The sequence below is a fragment of the Oryzias melastigma genome, linkage group LG7, assembly GCF_002922805.2.
Source record: "Oryzias melastigma strain HK-1 linkage group LG7, ASM292280v2, whole genome shotgun sequence".
Classification (NCBI taxonomy): Eukaryota; Metazoa; Chordata; class Actinopteri; order Beloniformes; family Adrianichthyidae; genus Oryzias; species Oryzias melastigma.
In genome coordinates, this window is record NC_050518.1 from 30,495,509 (window position 1) to 30,512,277 (window position 16,769).

Genomic DNA, 16,769 nt, shown 5'->3' on the forward strand with positions numbered 1-16,769 from the left:
GATCAGAACCATACGGCTGGACATTACCCAGATTGATGGATGTTTTTATGTAGCAGAGGTGAAGATTTATGCTAGTGAGACACAGAGCTATCATGGTCAGGGGTGGAGATAAAAAGCCACGCCCCCTCAGAGGAGATTTTGGAAACAGAGGCTTCAGATCAACATGAAAAATGTCTTTTTAAGACATTAAGGTTGTGGGGTTTTGGTTAAAAACTTCCTAATTATCATTAAAACACTACTGGGAATGTTTTTTTAAAATAACAAAAATTGTAATTTTAGAACTTTAAATATGTTTCTTTTAACAGAAGAAATAGAAAAAGGACATGTTTTACATGGAGTTCCATTTTGACATTTTTACAAAGCTAATTGTATTGTATCATAGTTATATTCATTCATTTGCCTTCATATTGTTGTCTGATAGTAATTGAAATACATGACATCATCAAATACAGACAATGTCAGATTTCCTTCCAAATCAAGATTTTAAACTGGTTAAAAATAATAAACATTTTAGATCAAATGGATTTTTCTTTCTTAACAAACCTCACATTAAATCATAATGTAACTTATGAAAATGATCAGGATTTCACTTGAATTGTCACAAACAAAAACTCCACAACAATCTCAAACAGCATGATTCTCCTTCAGTGAACCCCCATCACCTTTAAATACTAGAAGAGAAAATGACCATATCTAGATATGACTGTATGACTCCACAGTTCATTTCAACTCATTTAAACTCAGGCGTATTCTAAGATTTTGGTCAAAACAAAATACAGTAATGTTTTTTTTCTTCTACATAAATGATCCAAATACATTTTATCTGATGCATGACTGCTATTTTCTTGATTGCTAATTGAAGGAGAGAAAGCTTAACTTGTGTGTTTGAGTCTCAACTATTGTTGATAATAATCTATTTTCTTTGGACGGATGACTGGTGTATTGGAAAACCAATTTAGCAAATTATGGCTCATTGAAATATTCTTGAATTTTTCTATGTAGTGGGTGTGTGTGTGTTTTACCGGCAGAAGGTGATGTCTTCGTGCTCAGAGTTCTGCGGCGCTGAGCCAGGCTTAAAGTTGGACACGTTGAAGTAGGAGAGTGTGTGGTCAATGAAGCCGTGCATGGTGCCTGACGGACTGTACATGTACTGGTAGACCAGCCGAGGGATGAAGTCAGACGTGAAGGAGATCACAAAGGCCTGAAAGTAGGAGGGAGTCAGAGATCAAGAAATCCTTTTTTTTTCAATGACTAGAAAAAGTTGATGAATCACTCCGAAGACCCAATTGTTTCCTGCGTTCCGCCCTGAGATTGGAAGGTCGTGAGCGAAGACAGGTCAAGTCATACCAAAGACTCTAAAAAATGGGACCCAGTGTCTCCCTGCTTGACACTTACCATTTAAGGGTTTGATTGGGGGTTAAACCAGGGGTCCCCATACTACGGCCCACGGGCCAGCACTGGCCCTCCTCCTGTTTGGCCCGGCGGTCCCCATACTACGGCCCACGGGCCAGTACCGGCCCTCCTCCTTTTGGCCCAGCCCCCAAAATGTTTTGGCTAAATTAAACATTTTTCCAGTTTTTCAGGCTAATTTGACTTTTAGCAAATATTTCAGCTACATGCTAGCTGTTTTGGCTAATTTAGGCTTTTTTTCTATTTTTTTGGCTGTTTTGAAGTCTATCTGATATTTCAGCTATATGCTAACTGTTTCAGCTAATTTAGACATTTTTCCAGTTTTTTAGGCTAATTTAGAGTTTAGCTTATATTTCAGAAACATGCTAGCTGTTTTGGCTAAATTAAACATTTTTCCAGTTTTTCAGGCTAATTTGACTTTTAGCAAATATTTCAGCTACATGCTAGCTGTTTTGACTAATTTAGATTTTTCTGTTTTTTCTGCTAATTTGGCACTTCACTAATATTTTAGCTAGCTATCAGAAAAGTTTGGGGACCCCTGGGTTAAACCCCCAAATCTTTTCTGAGTAAGGCTGTGTCTGCCACTCACCGTTCCCCCAGGGTATGGGTCAAATGTGGAGAACTTGGGGCGGCAGTGGCTCAGGTGGTAGAGCGGGTCGGCCAATGATCGAAGGATAGGTGGTTCAATTCCAGCTCCCGCCAGCCAAGTGTCGTTGTGTCCTTGAGCAAGGCACTTAACCCTCCTTGCCTCCAGTGTGCCTCCACTGGTGTGTGAATGCGTATGAATGTTCCGGTGATGGTCAGAGGGGCCGTTGGCAGCCACGCCTCTGTCAGCCTGCCCCAGGGCAGCTGTGGCTACAATAGTAGCTTACCATCACCAAGTATGAATGAGGTGTGAATGAATAATGGATACACAATGTAAGCGCTTTGAGCGTCTGGAAAAGCGCAGATAAATCCAGTCCATTGTTATTATAGAACAATTTTCACATTCCTAGCTGTGTGACAACTAATGGGTCCACTGACAGGTGGAAATGCCAAGTCCAGGCTTCTCAGGTCCAGCATCAACTGTTCTTACAAAAATGCACCACAATGGACCAGAGTGCTGTGGTAATAACGCTCAACTGTCCCATTCAACACACATGTATTGATGCGGCCGTGCCAGGAGCTAAGCAGCCTGCAAAAGCAGTTTGGGGTTCAGTGCCTTGCCCAAAGACACATCAACACTGATAGAGGGAAGATTTATGCTCAATATGCAACTTTGAACTCAGCAGGTCTGTGAAGCACATCTTTGTAGATTCTACTTTTTCCACACAAACATTTTACAAATATTATATTTTGATTATTATTTGTTACCAATGGTGTTAATATCACCCAATATAATAAAACATAAACAGTGTAAGAATATGAAACAAATTATTTATTATTTGATTAATACTTACATTTATAATGACTGACAATTTGCCCATTCCACTCAGTATGTTGAACCATATGCCTAAAGAAGGAGGAATCAAAAACAAAACAAAGAATGTGTTTATGAGTTTGTCACAGCATTACATTTAAACAAATTTGGTTCAGATCTGTGATGTCGACACAAAACAGGTTTTTAAAGTTTAACATACAATGCCTGTAAAAAAACAAATATGACACAAAGAGCTCAACCATCTACACTTTTCATTAGCAGTTGACTGAGTCTTCTTCAAGGATGCGTTTTTACAGATCAGAAAACAAACTGTTACGTTAAAAGAAATCACTTCATTAAGTCATTTATTTAGCATTTATTGATCATTTAAAATGAATGCAGACACAAATAGCATCAGTGTAAATTAATTGATTAATTACCAGGTCAATGACCTTTTATTGTGTTATATTGTCTACTTTCTTGTTCTTTCTCTTTATTCCTTGTTTTTGTGAATCTGGCTTAATATTTGGAACAACGTCTAGGTACATTAAAAAAAAACTGCAAAAAGGAAACTAAAATGCATAGAAAATAGCAAAAAACAGTTTTTCTTAAGTGAGGATGGTCCCAACGTACAAAATGAAACATCTGAATATTCTGATTAACAAGGTGGCTTGTCAAAATAAAAGCATTATTTATCAACAATTAATAGAAACTGAATGTGAGCAGGTTTTTTTTCCTCAGTACACTGCAAACTATTTGATCCTTGCAGACATGGAAAGATATTTTACCAGGTTTGAGGTTTCTGTAGCATCTCTTTGCCCCAAATCTTTTCCCCAAATTTAGCACAATGCAGATTTTTTTGTCTTATTAAGCTGTAGGATCTAGAATTTTGAAAAAATCTGCAGCAAAATGAGTCGAAATTATTTTGCTCCAAACTCTAAATAAAAGAAAATCTTGATTTGAAAGTAAAACATCTTTGACATTTTTGGTTAAATTTAAAAGTTATTTAAAAGTTCAATAAAGTTAGACTTACATGTAGTGTCATTATTTTTGGAAACAAAAATGATTTTTAAGTGCTAAGAACGAGTGCTAACTTTAGACTTTATGAGGATTTGTTAAGATGCACTAACTTGTACTAAAATAGTATTCTTATTTTGCTCGCATTTTATTCTAAACTGAATTATTTCCACTTAAAAAATAGTTTTTTGCTGCTGTAAAAAAATTAAACTACAATTACGTAAAAAAAACCTCAGAAATATTAACTATTTGGTTAGAAATAGCAAAATAAAAAACTTGTTATTGGATTTTAATGCATGCAATTTTAAGTAGTTCAATTAAACAATTAACTTCTTAGCTTGTTTTTCCTTTTCTGACGGTTTCTCCTTGTTTGAATATGTTATCGTACGATTTCTTGCTAGGTAAGAATGACTTCCTGTATGGACAGATCATTTACTATTGGTTTTCTCCTCCAGATTAGTGTTTTTTCTCCCCCGATGTTTATGGTAGTTCTGGGCATTTGGAGAGAGGTCAAGCTAAAATTAAAGTTGATTATCTGCTATAAAAAGAAAATGAGAAAGATAAGAGCTTTCATCCAGCAATAAATTAGCCATGATGAATGCCAAAGGGCGGTAAACTCTGCCTGAAACCAAACCCTCAAGAATGCAGTCAGCCTGGTTTAAGGAGGCCTGTGTGTCACAGTCTCTCATGGTGACCGTTGAGACTGAATGTATACCTGCTCTGAGGACATTGTAAAGTGTTGACCACTAGTATGACTAACAATACTTCCAGAAGCAATGACCCCGTTCTGAGAGTCAAAGAGCTTACCGATGTCTTTAGCACGAGCAGCGACTGGCCTGCGTAGCTCCGTTACAAACTTCTTGGCGTCCAGTCTGATCTCGATGACATTGTTCAACAAGGCAAAGAGCGGCGCCAGCGGGAACGAAGCCACGAACAGAGAGACGAAACCAAACTGGATGACTGTGGGGAGAGGGCAAGATTTATTACCTGCTCCAGTGACTGTAAGCTATTTGGACTTCTAGTCACTGTTTCTCCTACGCGTGTGCAGACCATAGAAAATCTCCACGCTTACCGCCAAAACTAATAGTGAATACCCATTTACCCTGAAGTCAGCAATCGGTTAATGTGGAAGCCAGCTCAGGCATTAACATTGTTGATTGGCACTAGATAAAGTCAAGCCAAGATGGATTAAAACAAGAGAAAGCTCAGATCTGCTGGTAAATGAAGCAGCTACATACATCACCATAAATGCAACAGGAAGTAATCTCACATGATCATTAGTGAGTTTAAGGACGTTTGCCATAACATGCCAAGAAATTTACTTCACTCACTGACCAGCTTTTGTTTTGGCCATTTAATCAAGTCTCTAAAATAATGTTGTTTAACCATTTTCGTCTACTTTAGTGGGATTTTTTTGTTTTTATCTTGATACTCTGAACAATATACTACTACACTGTATTGTAGTTTACTTCTTAGATTTAGTTTCTGTCAGCTAAAACTTTTCCCCTCAAATACTTTTATCTTGTTTTTCTCACAACTGTCATTAATGCACCAACAATTATCACATTTCTGGCAACAATTAGGAATAATTAAAAAAAAAAGCTAGACTTCTTTGAATAAAATCACAATTGTATTACATTTTGATGCTTGTCAATCTTAAATTGTCTGCAAAGTATCAGAAAAGTCTGGATTTGTCCCAAAATATTTATTATTAGTTCATAGTGGACACGGTTCTTGAGGGTAAATCTGTGGGTGACACCAGTGAAGATAAAAAAAAATCATTCAAAAAATTCATGTGGGATCCGGATGACCCCACTTTTAATGTAACCATGCCTAGGATAGCACAAGGGCAGAAGTTCAGAGAAGCACGGAGAATATCCAACACAATTATAGTATTTAATCAAAGCTATAGACCAGAATTAAATGATGGAATCAGAGTCATTCTATCAGCTGGTTTTATCTAAATAAAGTGACTAAATACTGAGGTCATTGTCATGAGAAGGTTACTACTGAACACAAGGATTGGTGTTTGTAATGGTTGAACTGCCGGTTTGAAAATATTGATTAATGATCCACAGTGAAAAGGAAACCTAAGAGTGTCAGATCAGAAGCTGGAACATAAGCAGTGTGGGAGCGGGGTTTTCCAGGCCGCCGCAGACTGACAGCTTCACCCGAGGAGGACGCAGCCACACAATGAGAGCGGAAGAAAAGACGACGAAGGGGCCCGTGAACGCTAGAGGGCAAGCTTACAATAACCTGGATATGTACCTCAGCTGAGGTTGACGGGTTCAGATCACAAAGACAGGAGAGGAAAACTTCCAAAAACCAACCGGTGGATTTATCGTCTGAGACATAAAAATGGCTCCTGTGAAGTTTCTTTTTTCATCAAAGTTCATCAAGTTTAAGGCTGTTTTGCACACAAATTTTCATTGACTCACAAAAGCTTGCATGTATGTTTCTATCCATGTAGTAAAGCGGTGTGTGTGGTTGGCTGCTGCTGCAACCTGACTCCAGTCAGCGATCAAACACTGGAGGCCTGCCAGCTTACTTATGGATGTATGGGAGCAGATCAGCCGTCGCTCGTCTTGTTTCCTATCAATCTGTTTCTGCTAAAGTTCAGAGGAATGCAAACGTCATAGGAAATTTTTAGAAGCTGTTATGACATTGCCTCCTCAGTACTCTAAAAATTTTGCAGAGAGAAAACAATAAATTAGGGTCGTCATTAGTGAGAATTCTATAACGTCTTCTAAGGTCTTCCTATTGCAATTTCCCCACTGTGGGACAATTAAAGGTTTTCTTATCTTATCTTAACTATTAAAATAATATGGTCAGGTTTAGGAAATCCAGCACCACTTAAAGGCCCTGTCCGATGAAAATCCTGTTTTTAGAGTTTTTAACATGTCTGTGTGTCATTTTACTTCTGAAAGAGAACAAATGTCATAAGAAATCATTTTGTTTTTGCATTTACGGGTATTTCTCCTTTTAAATCTGGCAAATATGACATCACCCATTTGCCAAAGACTAACAGATAAGAACATTTTATTAAGATTTCATGAATCTACTTTGTTCTGTGGACAAAAACTCTAGTGATTTGTAAAAATATTAAAAGACTTTCTTTCATAACAGTTGTTCAAATGCAGTGCATTTTGGTCTATATTAGCCAATCAAGTGAGCATTGATGCACACTGGTTATTCACAGAGACTTTTAGAAAATTCCAAGGCTCTGGATTTTAATATTGTAGATTCCCAAAAAATGGACAACAGACTATATAGTGCACTGGGTAGTCAAGGAATTCAAAGATAACCTTTGAGAGAAGACCATGAGAAAGACGTAGGCCTATAAACAGGTCTTTAACTCTTAAGGCGTCACTGGTGACCCTTGGACACAAAATCTTTAACATACTGTAACTTTAACCGTTGACACGATCAGTCCAGCAGATTCTAAAGGAGAAAAGTGGCTCGATTCTCCTTTAGAATCTGCTGGACTGATCGTGTCAACGGTTGAAAAGTTGCAGTAAATCAAAGAACATAAATACTGGAGATACGTAAAAAGTTGGTCTGAATTTTACTGCTGCTGAAACTATTTATGTTTTTGTTTTCCTTGTTTGCTCCATAAACACAGTAAATCCAGCTCTCTAATGTTAAACACAGCCATGACGTGGGAAAGACAGAGTCTGCCATCAGTTACAACCTTCAAACTATAAATTTTCAAAAGATTTTTTTCTGAATGTTTGACCTCTGTTAGAGGCACAGGTCTGTGTCCACGACCTTCTGCAGATCTTTCAGATCTTTCCTGATCTCCGGGCTGAATCATTTCACATTCAGAGCTGATTTGTGTTCCCATCCTGAGGATTATTACAACAAACAGGTGTGAGATGACAAAGAAATAGGTTTTCTTTTATGGTTTCTCATGAAAAATGGGAACTTTATGTTTGGAAAAAAGGCTTATTGGATGCAAAGCCATGTCTTGCTGGAAGCACACTGCATGTAATCAATGAAGTACAGCTTCATTGATTTTCAGGTTTTACAAATATAAAACTCTTCTTTCTACAGCCGTTGATTTAAACCTTTTTGGTCTTTGAGCATTTGTTTACCTTCTTTATTTAGGAACCCTGAAACAACGGCTGTTCTGTGAGACTCTTCCCTTCTCCCTTACCCTTCATTTGACCCTCCAATTGATGCGAGCATTCTCATTCTGAACAATCCTCCATTTTCGTGACCTGCTGGATCCCTTTCGGGGCCGAGCGGTTGCTGGAGCCTGTCCTGGCTGCTGTTAGGCGAAGGTGAGTAGGCAGGTAAACGCTGGACAGGTCGCCAGTCTAAGTTTATTCACACCGGACGATGAAAAGTCAATCCAAATGCATATCAAACTGAATTTTAGGCTTTGGCGTCCAGGACGCTTGTCTTCACGGCGCTACTCAAGTTTTCAGTTCGGTCCCGGGCTCTACATACAAAACAAGCATTCACTGCTTGCGCTGGAAGTTCAACCAGCTGAACTTGATGGTAAACCACAACAGCGCTAAATGGCGACTAATCCACTCTCAGATTTGGTAGTGACATAGGGTAGCATGCGGTTTTATAACATGGAAGTACCAACTGTTATAAATATGATCATGAAGGAGAAACTAATGAATGAATGAAATGATTTATTTCAAGCAGCCAGGTAATAATACAGGAAATAACATATTACTTAATGACTCACAAGTAGATCGCTTGAAAGGGAGTGGAAGGAAGCAAATGTGGAAGAAATGAAGACACACTGCCACAGACTCTAGGAGGACATCATGAAGGGGACTGCAGGGGGCGCAGCAGCAGGTGGAGCTTCAGAAATCCAGACGGTATGAACAAACTCACCAAATATAATGAATATTTCATAAATAATTTGTTTTTTTACTGATCCAAAGGTAATATATGATCTTCTACTTTTTACTTGTATTTTTTATGACGAGTTCACTGGCTTCTCATCACAAGCATTTCATTAGTGTATTGGCCTGTGTTGATATTGGATATGACAAAAAAAGCTTCATTTCATTTTTTTTTTTTTATGTATCTCTGAAAGGCTTAAGACAATCATGGTAGGGCCCCTTTTAAGAATTTCTTGAAAAAAAAATAGCTGAAATTGGATAAAATCTAAAAAAAACCATAACATTTATAAATACCAAAAGTACAAGAATGAATGTCCTGAACGCTCTGAATGCTTTGATATCAATACTGCTCAGGTTTCAAATTGCTTTTCTATCAACCTGAAAAATTACACGAATTGTGAAAAAGTTTAAAGTGTGCAAAAGTACAAGCAGGAATGTTCTGAACTTACTGAACGTTTTGATAACAAAATCGCTTACGTTTTAAAAGAGCACGAAGTTTTTAAAGAATTTTGAGAATTTCTCATCGATTTTCAACGGGGCTGAAAAATTGCGTAAAATCTCAAAAACCGTCAAATAAATCAATACTAAAAGTACAATTAGTAATATCCTGAATATTTTGGTACTAAGATCGCTGAAATCCCTCAAAGTGTGATTGGGTTTACGTACTGAAAAACATAGCAGGAGAATCACTGAATGCTGTAAAGAATTCACACAACGAACACACCCGACCTCTCATCATCATCATGTCTTCCAGACAGACACCGTTCCACGGAGCGATCAGCCTGAAAACACTTGGTGGTAGCTCCTCCCACATGGGGTTGGGGCATCAAGCTTCTCAACACATTTCTGGACAGATGTCGAGTGACAAATTCACCACGCATGGAAGGAGAGCCGGCCAACGCAAATTTGATGCATGAATCGCGTTTGGTGTGAACGCAGCATTAGGTGTGAATGTGAGTGGACTGGCAACCTGTTCAGGGTGTACCCCACCTTCACCCAACAGTGTATGGAATAGGCTCCAGCAACCCTGTGACTCTGAGAGGGATTCAGTGGGTTAAATAATAATTGTCTATTAAAGGAATAATGATCACAACTGATGGTTGTTGTCATGCAGTGTTTGGGCCTACATTCTAAAATACACAATTGCGCTTTTCAATCCAAACATACATGTATAAATATGTCACTGGCTAATTACATTCAGGCCCTTTAAAGTTCAGCAAAAAATGTTTTACTTTCAACCTCCAGATGAGACAGATTATCCAACGAGCAGCAAAACACTTTGATCTGTTCGTGGACTTTCAGTGTTTATTATTTGTGGCTCCTGACTGGCATGAACCCGTTGTGAATTGCTTCCCGTGTCAGTGTGCTCCTGTTCACAAGGATTACTGTACCACTCCCTTTGTACATTTATCCATTTCTCTACCGGAAATACAGCATGTTTGTCTTCTTGCAGAGCTCCTCAGATTCATTAACACCTACCTGTTATGTTTAGAATTATTCAGAAAAAGAAAGTTAATCTATTAACTCTTTTTTTATGGTTCTAATTGCATATACTTTTTATTTCATTGTATTTTTGCAAGGAAAGTAGTCATGAAATTTAGAGTAGTAGAGGGTCTGCCCTGATGTTGTGGGTTTAAATTCAGTCAGGTCTTACCATTTCTGAAAATGGGACCTTCATTATTAAGGGTTGAATTGGTCCGAATAATAGCTCCGAAGCACAGCTGGGACTGCCCCCATCAATTTCAGAGGAACACTGTTAGACACCAAGGTGTGACAACTGATGGGATTTTATCTTTAACATGCTGGCCCACGCAACTCCTTTCGTCTTTTCCTGCAATTGGATAGAATTAAGGGAATCATTCCATTCAACTATCACTTTGTGCAAACTCTGGATTCTTATTGAATATTTTTTACACTATCAGTTGATCACCCAATTAAACTATTGGTATAATTAATTAATTAGACCTAATTAGAAAAAAATCCCACGGTAATCCATCTCTTTAAGAGTGTACCACATAAAAAAAAAGAATCTGAACAAATTTAGATGAAATGGTTCCTAAAATTGATTAAGCTGTGGGACTCACTCATCTCCATGTATTCTGGGGTGAGGCCTTCAAAGGGGGCCAGGGCGTAGTCCAGGTTCCACTGCTGGGGAGGCTTTTCCTCCTCCCTCGCCTTTGGTGTTTTTCCCTTCTCCTTCAAAGCTCGTATCAACTTCTTTAACTTCCTGCTGAGACAGAAATCAAAGTTTGGTGGTGTTAAGCATGAAAAAATAAATGAAAAAGACTTTTACATTATTGTCTAAACCTTTATGCTGAGTTCAAATTCCTTCCCCAGGCTTCTCCCTATTGCTCCAATTGTAGGTTTCCAAAGTTTTTTTAAGAGGAGCGTAGTGACTTAGGGGTGGCTATCCAGGGCAATCTATGTCACAATAGGGACCAGTGTTGCCAGATAGTCTCACAGTTTTCCAGACTAAAAGTCATCAGAAAACCGCCGCAAGCAGCAAAAAAAACGCCTAATCCTCTGTGACGGGGATGGGGGTGGGGGGTGTCTGGGGTTAGAAACTCTACCTAGTGGCTGTTCACAGAAACTGCAAAAACTTCACTGCCAAAAAAGTTAACTATAGCAAAGTAGAGACACAAAATAAACAGAATTTAAATTTTGAATATCTTTTTTTTTATTGTTGTCACAAATAAAACGCTTTAATGCAATTTAACAACTTCTGAAAACACAGTAAACACACATCTAATGATCTTCTGTAAACATTTAACCTAGGATGATCAGAAGTGTTTTTGGTGAGTATGGACAGGTAACAGACATCATCCGGCCGTGGAGCTGGGGGGTTATCTGGATTCACGATTGCCTCAGTTCTGTAACACTCATCATTTTCAATGTTAGAAGATATTTTTCTGGACAGTTTTCTGCGTAGTCGCTTACTCCAATCGCTGAAATACATTCAAGTTAAATTACGCGATCCGCCAGCTATTGCTTACTTGGTGTAAAATTCCAGTCGCATGTGACGTCACCAGCAGGTGTCACATTCAACAACATGAGCGATTACGAGTCGGTTGGGAGTATAAACCAGCCGAGACAGGACTACTGTAAACACATCACTCATATGACGATCATCACGCTAAAAAAATTAGCGGAAAGCCCCTCCCACACCGAGGCCAAAGCTTTTGAACACATTTATTGGGAGGCGAGGCGCCAATCCTCTCAACAACGTCAGAGCCCAGGACCATGAAGCGTCTCCTGGTGCGTTCACTGAGCCTCAGAACATAGAACATTAGTGGAAGTCCGATCGCCACCCAGCCTAACTAAGTCCACTACTTTCTTATGATAAGGAAATAAAAACCGCCGAACTGACCCTAAGCCCGCCCAAAATATGCCTACCCGCCTAAAGCCATTTTTGCCCACAAATTTAAAACCAAAACGCCCAACTGGGCGGGAACTCGCCCAATCTGGCAACACTGATAGGGACGAGATGTAGAAGTGCATTCCTTCATGCGGGTGCGGTCGAAAGCACAGAAGTTTACATTTGAATATAAGCACGGACGTGCATAGGATTTTTGAGGGGCAAGGGCTCAAAGACTGAGAAAGGCAACAAAAACATGTGGAAACTATGGAAAATAAGGAGCTAAGAGAAAACTACTCAGCTGTATGAGCTGTGTAGGAGAAAGTGATACTAGTGTTATATTTATGTAAACAATTTTTCGTAAAATAGTGATGTAACAATACTTTTCGAATCGGTTAAAAAATGACTCAAACTTGTCAACTTGTTCATTGTTGCAGAAAATAAAAAAAATTGGTATGTTTCAAAATGTGTCTATATTTTGAAAATACAGAGCTGATGACATTTCTTCATGCAGGCTTGCTTTGAGCGTGTGCACGCCTGAGGGCGTGCCTCTGTGTGTGTGCGTCGTGGACCCGTGCTCTTTAGCTGTGCGTCCCTCCTGGGAAATGTTCGCAGCTCCTTCAAAATCTAAAGCTTCACATAAGTCAATTTTTCTAGGATTTTGCGATGTTACAATCACAACTAATAGCGCAAATTCAAGCAAAACCCAGCTTCCTGATATTGACAGTTGAATCCAAAGTGACTTGTTCTATTCACAGGTGTCTAAAATCTCTTTTGCATCCTGTCTTTTAAACACATGATTTCAGTGGCAGTACAACTCTGAATTACTCCCCAGGAAAGACCCTCCCAAGGAGCCCCACTGGTTGATGTTTCAGTTAATAAATGGTCTCTCGCGAAAACAACACTAATAATAACTGAAAGTGTAGTCTTAAGTCAGGTTTTAATCCATTAAAGAAATGTAGTTATTTTTAAAACATACATGTACTTTCTCTAAACATTTTGATGAAGATATACTTTTCTTTAAAAGCATCACATTTTCATCAAAGCAGTAATGATTATTTCTAGTCATGGTCTAATTTATGTCGAGATTCCGGAAGAGCCCCTCGTAAAACCTCTGACCTTTGTTTTCTCTATGTATCTTCAAAAAGAGAGAAATTGCTCTTTCATGAACTGGGCTCCAAGTTAAGCAAATAGTACATGGCGCATTTACCATGTTCACTCGTAAGCCACTTCTTTACATACACCTGTCCAACTGGTCGCTAATGCAAGTTTCTAATCAACCAATCACATGGTAGCAACTCAGGGATGTAGACATGGTCAACACGATTAGCAGCAGTTCAGATTTATCCCAATCACCCAGTCCTTTTGGGGGTCATGGGGTGAATGTTGCCATTCCCAGCCAGTTTGAGTAAAGGCAGGGTACACCATGGATAGGTGAGTCCAAGGATACTGAAGATAAAACTATCGTTTGCTCTTGAATCACATGTTGAAACGTCAGATATTACCGGGACTGTTGATTGGGAAAGCTAGGTGTAATTTTAGGAGCCAAATAGCATGTAGTTCTGTCAAATATCTTACTGCTAATGTTGTGGTTTGGCTTGTTGGTCTAGGGGTATGATTCTCGCTTAGGGTGCGAGAGGTCCCGGGTTCAAATCCCGGACGAGCCCGTTCCTGTTAGCTAAAAGTTGATTTTCTACAGGTCCTTACCAAAACAACAAGGAACCACTGCTGTTTCCATCCTTTGAAGTGAAGTCACTAGTGGATGGCATATCTACATTGGCATTATGACCTATTGGCTAAATTCCACACTGACTTATTCTGTAGTTATTAAAGTTATTTGAAAGATTGCCATACCTCACCTTAATGGACCCACTGCTAGCCCCTATTGCCATGTAACACCCAAAAAATATGTTTGATGGGTGAATTCAAGGATTTTGGTTAAATAAAATTGGAGTGCTCTTCTATTACATGTTGGAAAGTGAAATATCACAGGCTAGCATATTGAAAATTTTAGGTGTCATTTCAAGGAGAAAATAGCATTTGGTTCAGGGCTATTTCTGACTGGAGTCACTGCATGGTGGCTCGTTGGTCTAGGGGTATGATTCTCGCTTTGGGTGTGAGAGGTCCCGGGTTCAAATCCCGGACGAGCCCCTCGGAAAACCTCTCACCTTTGTTTTCATGTATCTTTAAAAAGAGAGAAAGTGCTCTTTCATCAATTGGGCTCCAAGTTAAGCAAATAGTAAATGGCGTATTTACCATGTTCACTCGTAAGCCACTTCTTTACATACACCTGTCCAACTGGTCGCTAATGCAAGTTTCTAATCAACCAATCACATGGTAGCAACTCAGGGATGTAGACATGGTCAACACGATTAGCAGCAGTTCAGATTTATCCCAATCACCCAGTCCTTTTGGGGGTCATGGGCTGAATGTTGCCATTCCCAGCCAGTTTGAGTAAAGGCAGGGTACACCATGGATAGGTGAGTCCAAGGATACTGAAGATAAAACTATCGTTTGCTCTTGAATCACATGTTGAAACGTCAAATATTACCGGGACTGTTGATTGGGAAAGCTAGGTGTAATTTTAGGAGCCAAATAGCATGTAGTTCTGTCAAATTTCTTTCCGCTAATTTTGTGTTTTGGCTCGTTGGTCTAGGGGTATGATTCTCGCTTAGGGTGCGAGAGGTCCCGGGTTCAAATCCCGGGCGAGCCCGTTCCCGTTAGCTAAAAGTTGATTTTCTACAGTTCCTTACCAAAACAACAAAGAACCACTGCTGTTTCCATCCTTTGAAGTGAAGTCACTAGTTGATGGCATATCTACATTGGCATTATGACCTATTGGCTAATTTCCACACTGACTCATTCTGCAGTTATTTAAGTTATCTGAAAGATTGCCATGCCTCACCTTTATGGACCCAATGCTGGCCCCTATTGCCCTGTAACACCCAAAAAATATGTTTGATGGGTGAATTCAAGGATTTTGGTTAAATAAATTGGAGTGCTCTTCTATTACATGTTGGAAAGTGAAATATCACAGGCTAGCATATTGAAAATCTTAGGTGACATTTTAAGGAGAAAATAGCATTTGGTTCAGGGCTATTTCTACCCTAAGTTTCTGCATGGTGGCTCGTTGGTCTAGGTGTATGATTCTCGCTTTGGGTGTGAGAGGTCCCGGGTTCAAATCCCGGACGAGCCTCTCGGAAAACCTCTGACCTTTGTTTTCATGTATCTTTAAAAAGAGAGAAAGGGCTCTTTCATCAATTGGGCTCCAAGTTAAGCAAATAGTACATGGCGTATTTACCATGTTCACTCGTAAGCCACTTCTTTAGATACACCTGTCCAACTGGTCGCTAATGCAAGTTTCTAATCAACCAATCACATGGTAGCAACTCAGGGATGTAGACATGGTCAACACGATTAGCAGCAGTTCAGATTTATCCCAATCACCCAGTCCTTTTGGGGGTCATGGGGTGAATGTTGCCATTCCCAGCCAGTTTGAGTAAAGGCAGGGTACACCATGGATAGGTGAGTCCAAGGATACTGAAGATAAAACTATCGTTTGCTCTTGAATCACATGTTGAAACGTCAAATATTACCGGGACTGTTGATTGGGAAAGCTAGGTGTAATTTTAGGAGCCAAATAGCATGTAGTTCTGTCAAATTTCTTACTGCTAATTTTGTGATTTGGCTCGTTGGTCTAGGGGTATGATTCTCGCTTAGGGTGCGAGAGGTCCCGGGTTCAAATCCCGGACGAGCCCGTTCCCGTTAGCTAAAAGTTCATTTTCTACAGGTCCTTACCAAAACAACAAAGAACAACTGCTGTTCCCATCCTTTGAAGTCAAGTCACTAGTGTATGGCATGTCTACATTGCCATTATGACCTATTGGCTAATTTCAACACTGACTCATTCTGTAGTTATTCAAGTTATCTGAAAGATTGCCATGCCTCACCTTAATGGACCCACTGCTAGCCCCTATTGCCCTGTAACACCCAAAAAATATGTTTGATGGGTGAATTCAAGGATTTTGGTTAAATAAAATTGGAGTGCTCTTCTATTACATGTTGGAAAGTGAAATATCACAAGGAATGGGAAAATATATGCAAACAAGTTAACAGTTATTGTAGAAAACTACAAATCAAAATGCTAAATAATATAAAACATAAATTAAAAGTTGATGCCGTTGATCTTGTGGTTACCAGTCTCCAGACTGACTCCTTGAGATTGTTGACTTCAGTGGTAAATTTTACATTCTATGAATGAAACAGCAGAGGGAAAAGTCATCCATCCATCCATTTTCCTGACCGCTGTGTCCCTTTCGGGGTCACGGGGGTGCCGGAGCCTAACCCGGCTACTGAAGGGCGAAGGCGGGAAAAGTCATTACAAATAAAATGCATTTTAAAGAGGGGGATATATTGGCAAGAGTCTGGCAATATGATATGTGAATGACGGGATGACGGAGATTGCTTGATTGTGGCTAATATGGTTTATTGACATGACATCTGCAGCTCCGTTTCTTCCCATGTGGAATTAAACTGCGACGCACTGCTTCACTCATTCTCATCTGAATCCACATGAAGCCCCGCAATCTGCATTTTTACATGATACTGGTAGCAACGTGGTACAGAGTTTTGGTTCAGTACCCATGCCAAGTAAAAACCAAGTAGTATATGTTTTGTAAAAACAAAACAACATTTAACACTAGATGGTTCTCGCGGGATCTTG

General features: G+C 39.3%; 1 protein-coding gene and 5 non-coding genes across 11 annotated transcripts in view; 5 read left to right on the top strand and 1 right to left on the bottom strand.

Annotated features, from left to right (window-relative positions):
• The window catches only part of ano2b (anoctamin 2b), a 91,678-nt gene that overhangs the window by 13,345 nt on the left and 61,564 nt on the right, over window positions 1–16,769 (bottom strand). For 4 of the 6 annotated variants that reach the window (XM_024293307.2, XM_036212973.1, XM_024293305.2 and 1 more), the window contains 4 exons: window positions 10,776–10,921; window positions 4,634–4,786; window positions 2,850–2,902; window positions 1,023–1,201 (listed from right to left, as the gene is read on the bottom strand). In XM_024293307.2, the coding sequence (XP_024149075.1) occupies window positions 1,023–1,201; window positions 2,850–2,902; window positions 4,634–4,786; window positions 10,776–10,921 (531 nt within the window). The remainder of the gene's footprint in view (window positions 1–1,022; window positions 1,202–2,849; window positions 2,903–4,633; window positions 4,787–10,775; window positions 10,922–16,769) is intronic. The other 2 variants (XM_024293306.2, XM_024293308.2) reach the window with 1 other exon arrangement.
• On the top strand, window positions 13,642–13,713 carry trnap-agg. The gene has a single exon. It is a non-coding gene; the product is annotated as a tRNA-Pro (tRNA).
• trnap-ugg lies at window positions 14,126–14,197 on the top strand. Its single transcript has one exon. It is a non-coding gene; the product is annotated as a tRNA-Pro (tRNA).
• On the top strand, window positions 14,688–14,759 carry trnap-agg. Its single transcript has one exon. It is a non-coding gene; the product is annotated as a tRNA-Pro (tRNA).
• trnap-ugg lies at window positions 15,171–15,242 on the top strand. The gene has a single exon. It is a non-coding gene; the product is annotated as a tRNA-Pro (tRNA).
• Window positions 15,733–15,804, top strand: trnap-agg. Its single transcript has one exon. It is a non-coding gene; the product is annotated as a tRNA-Pro (tRNA).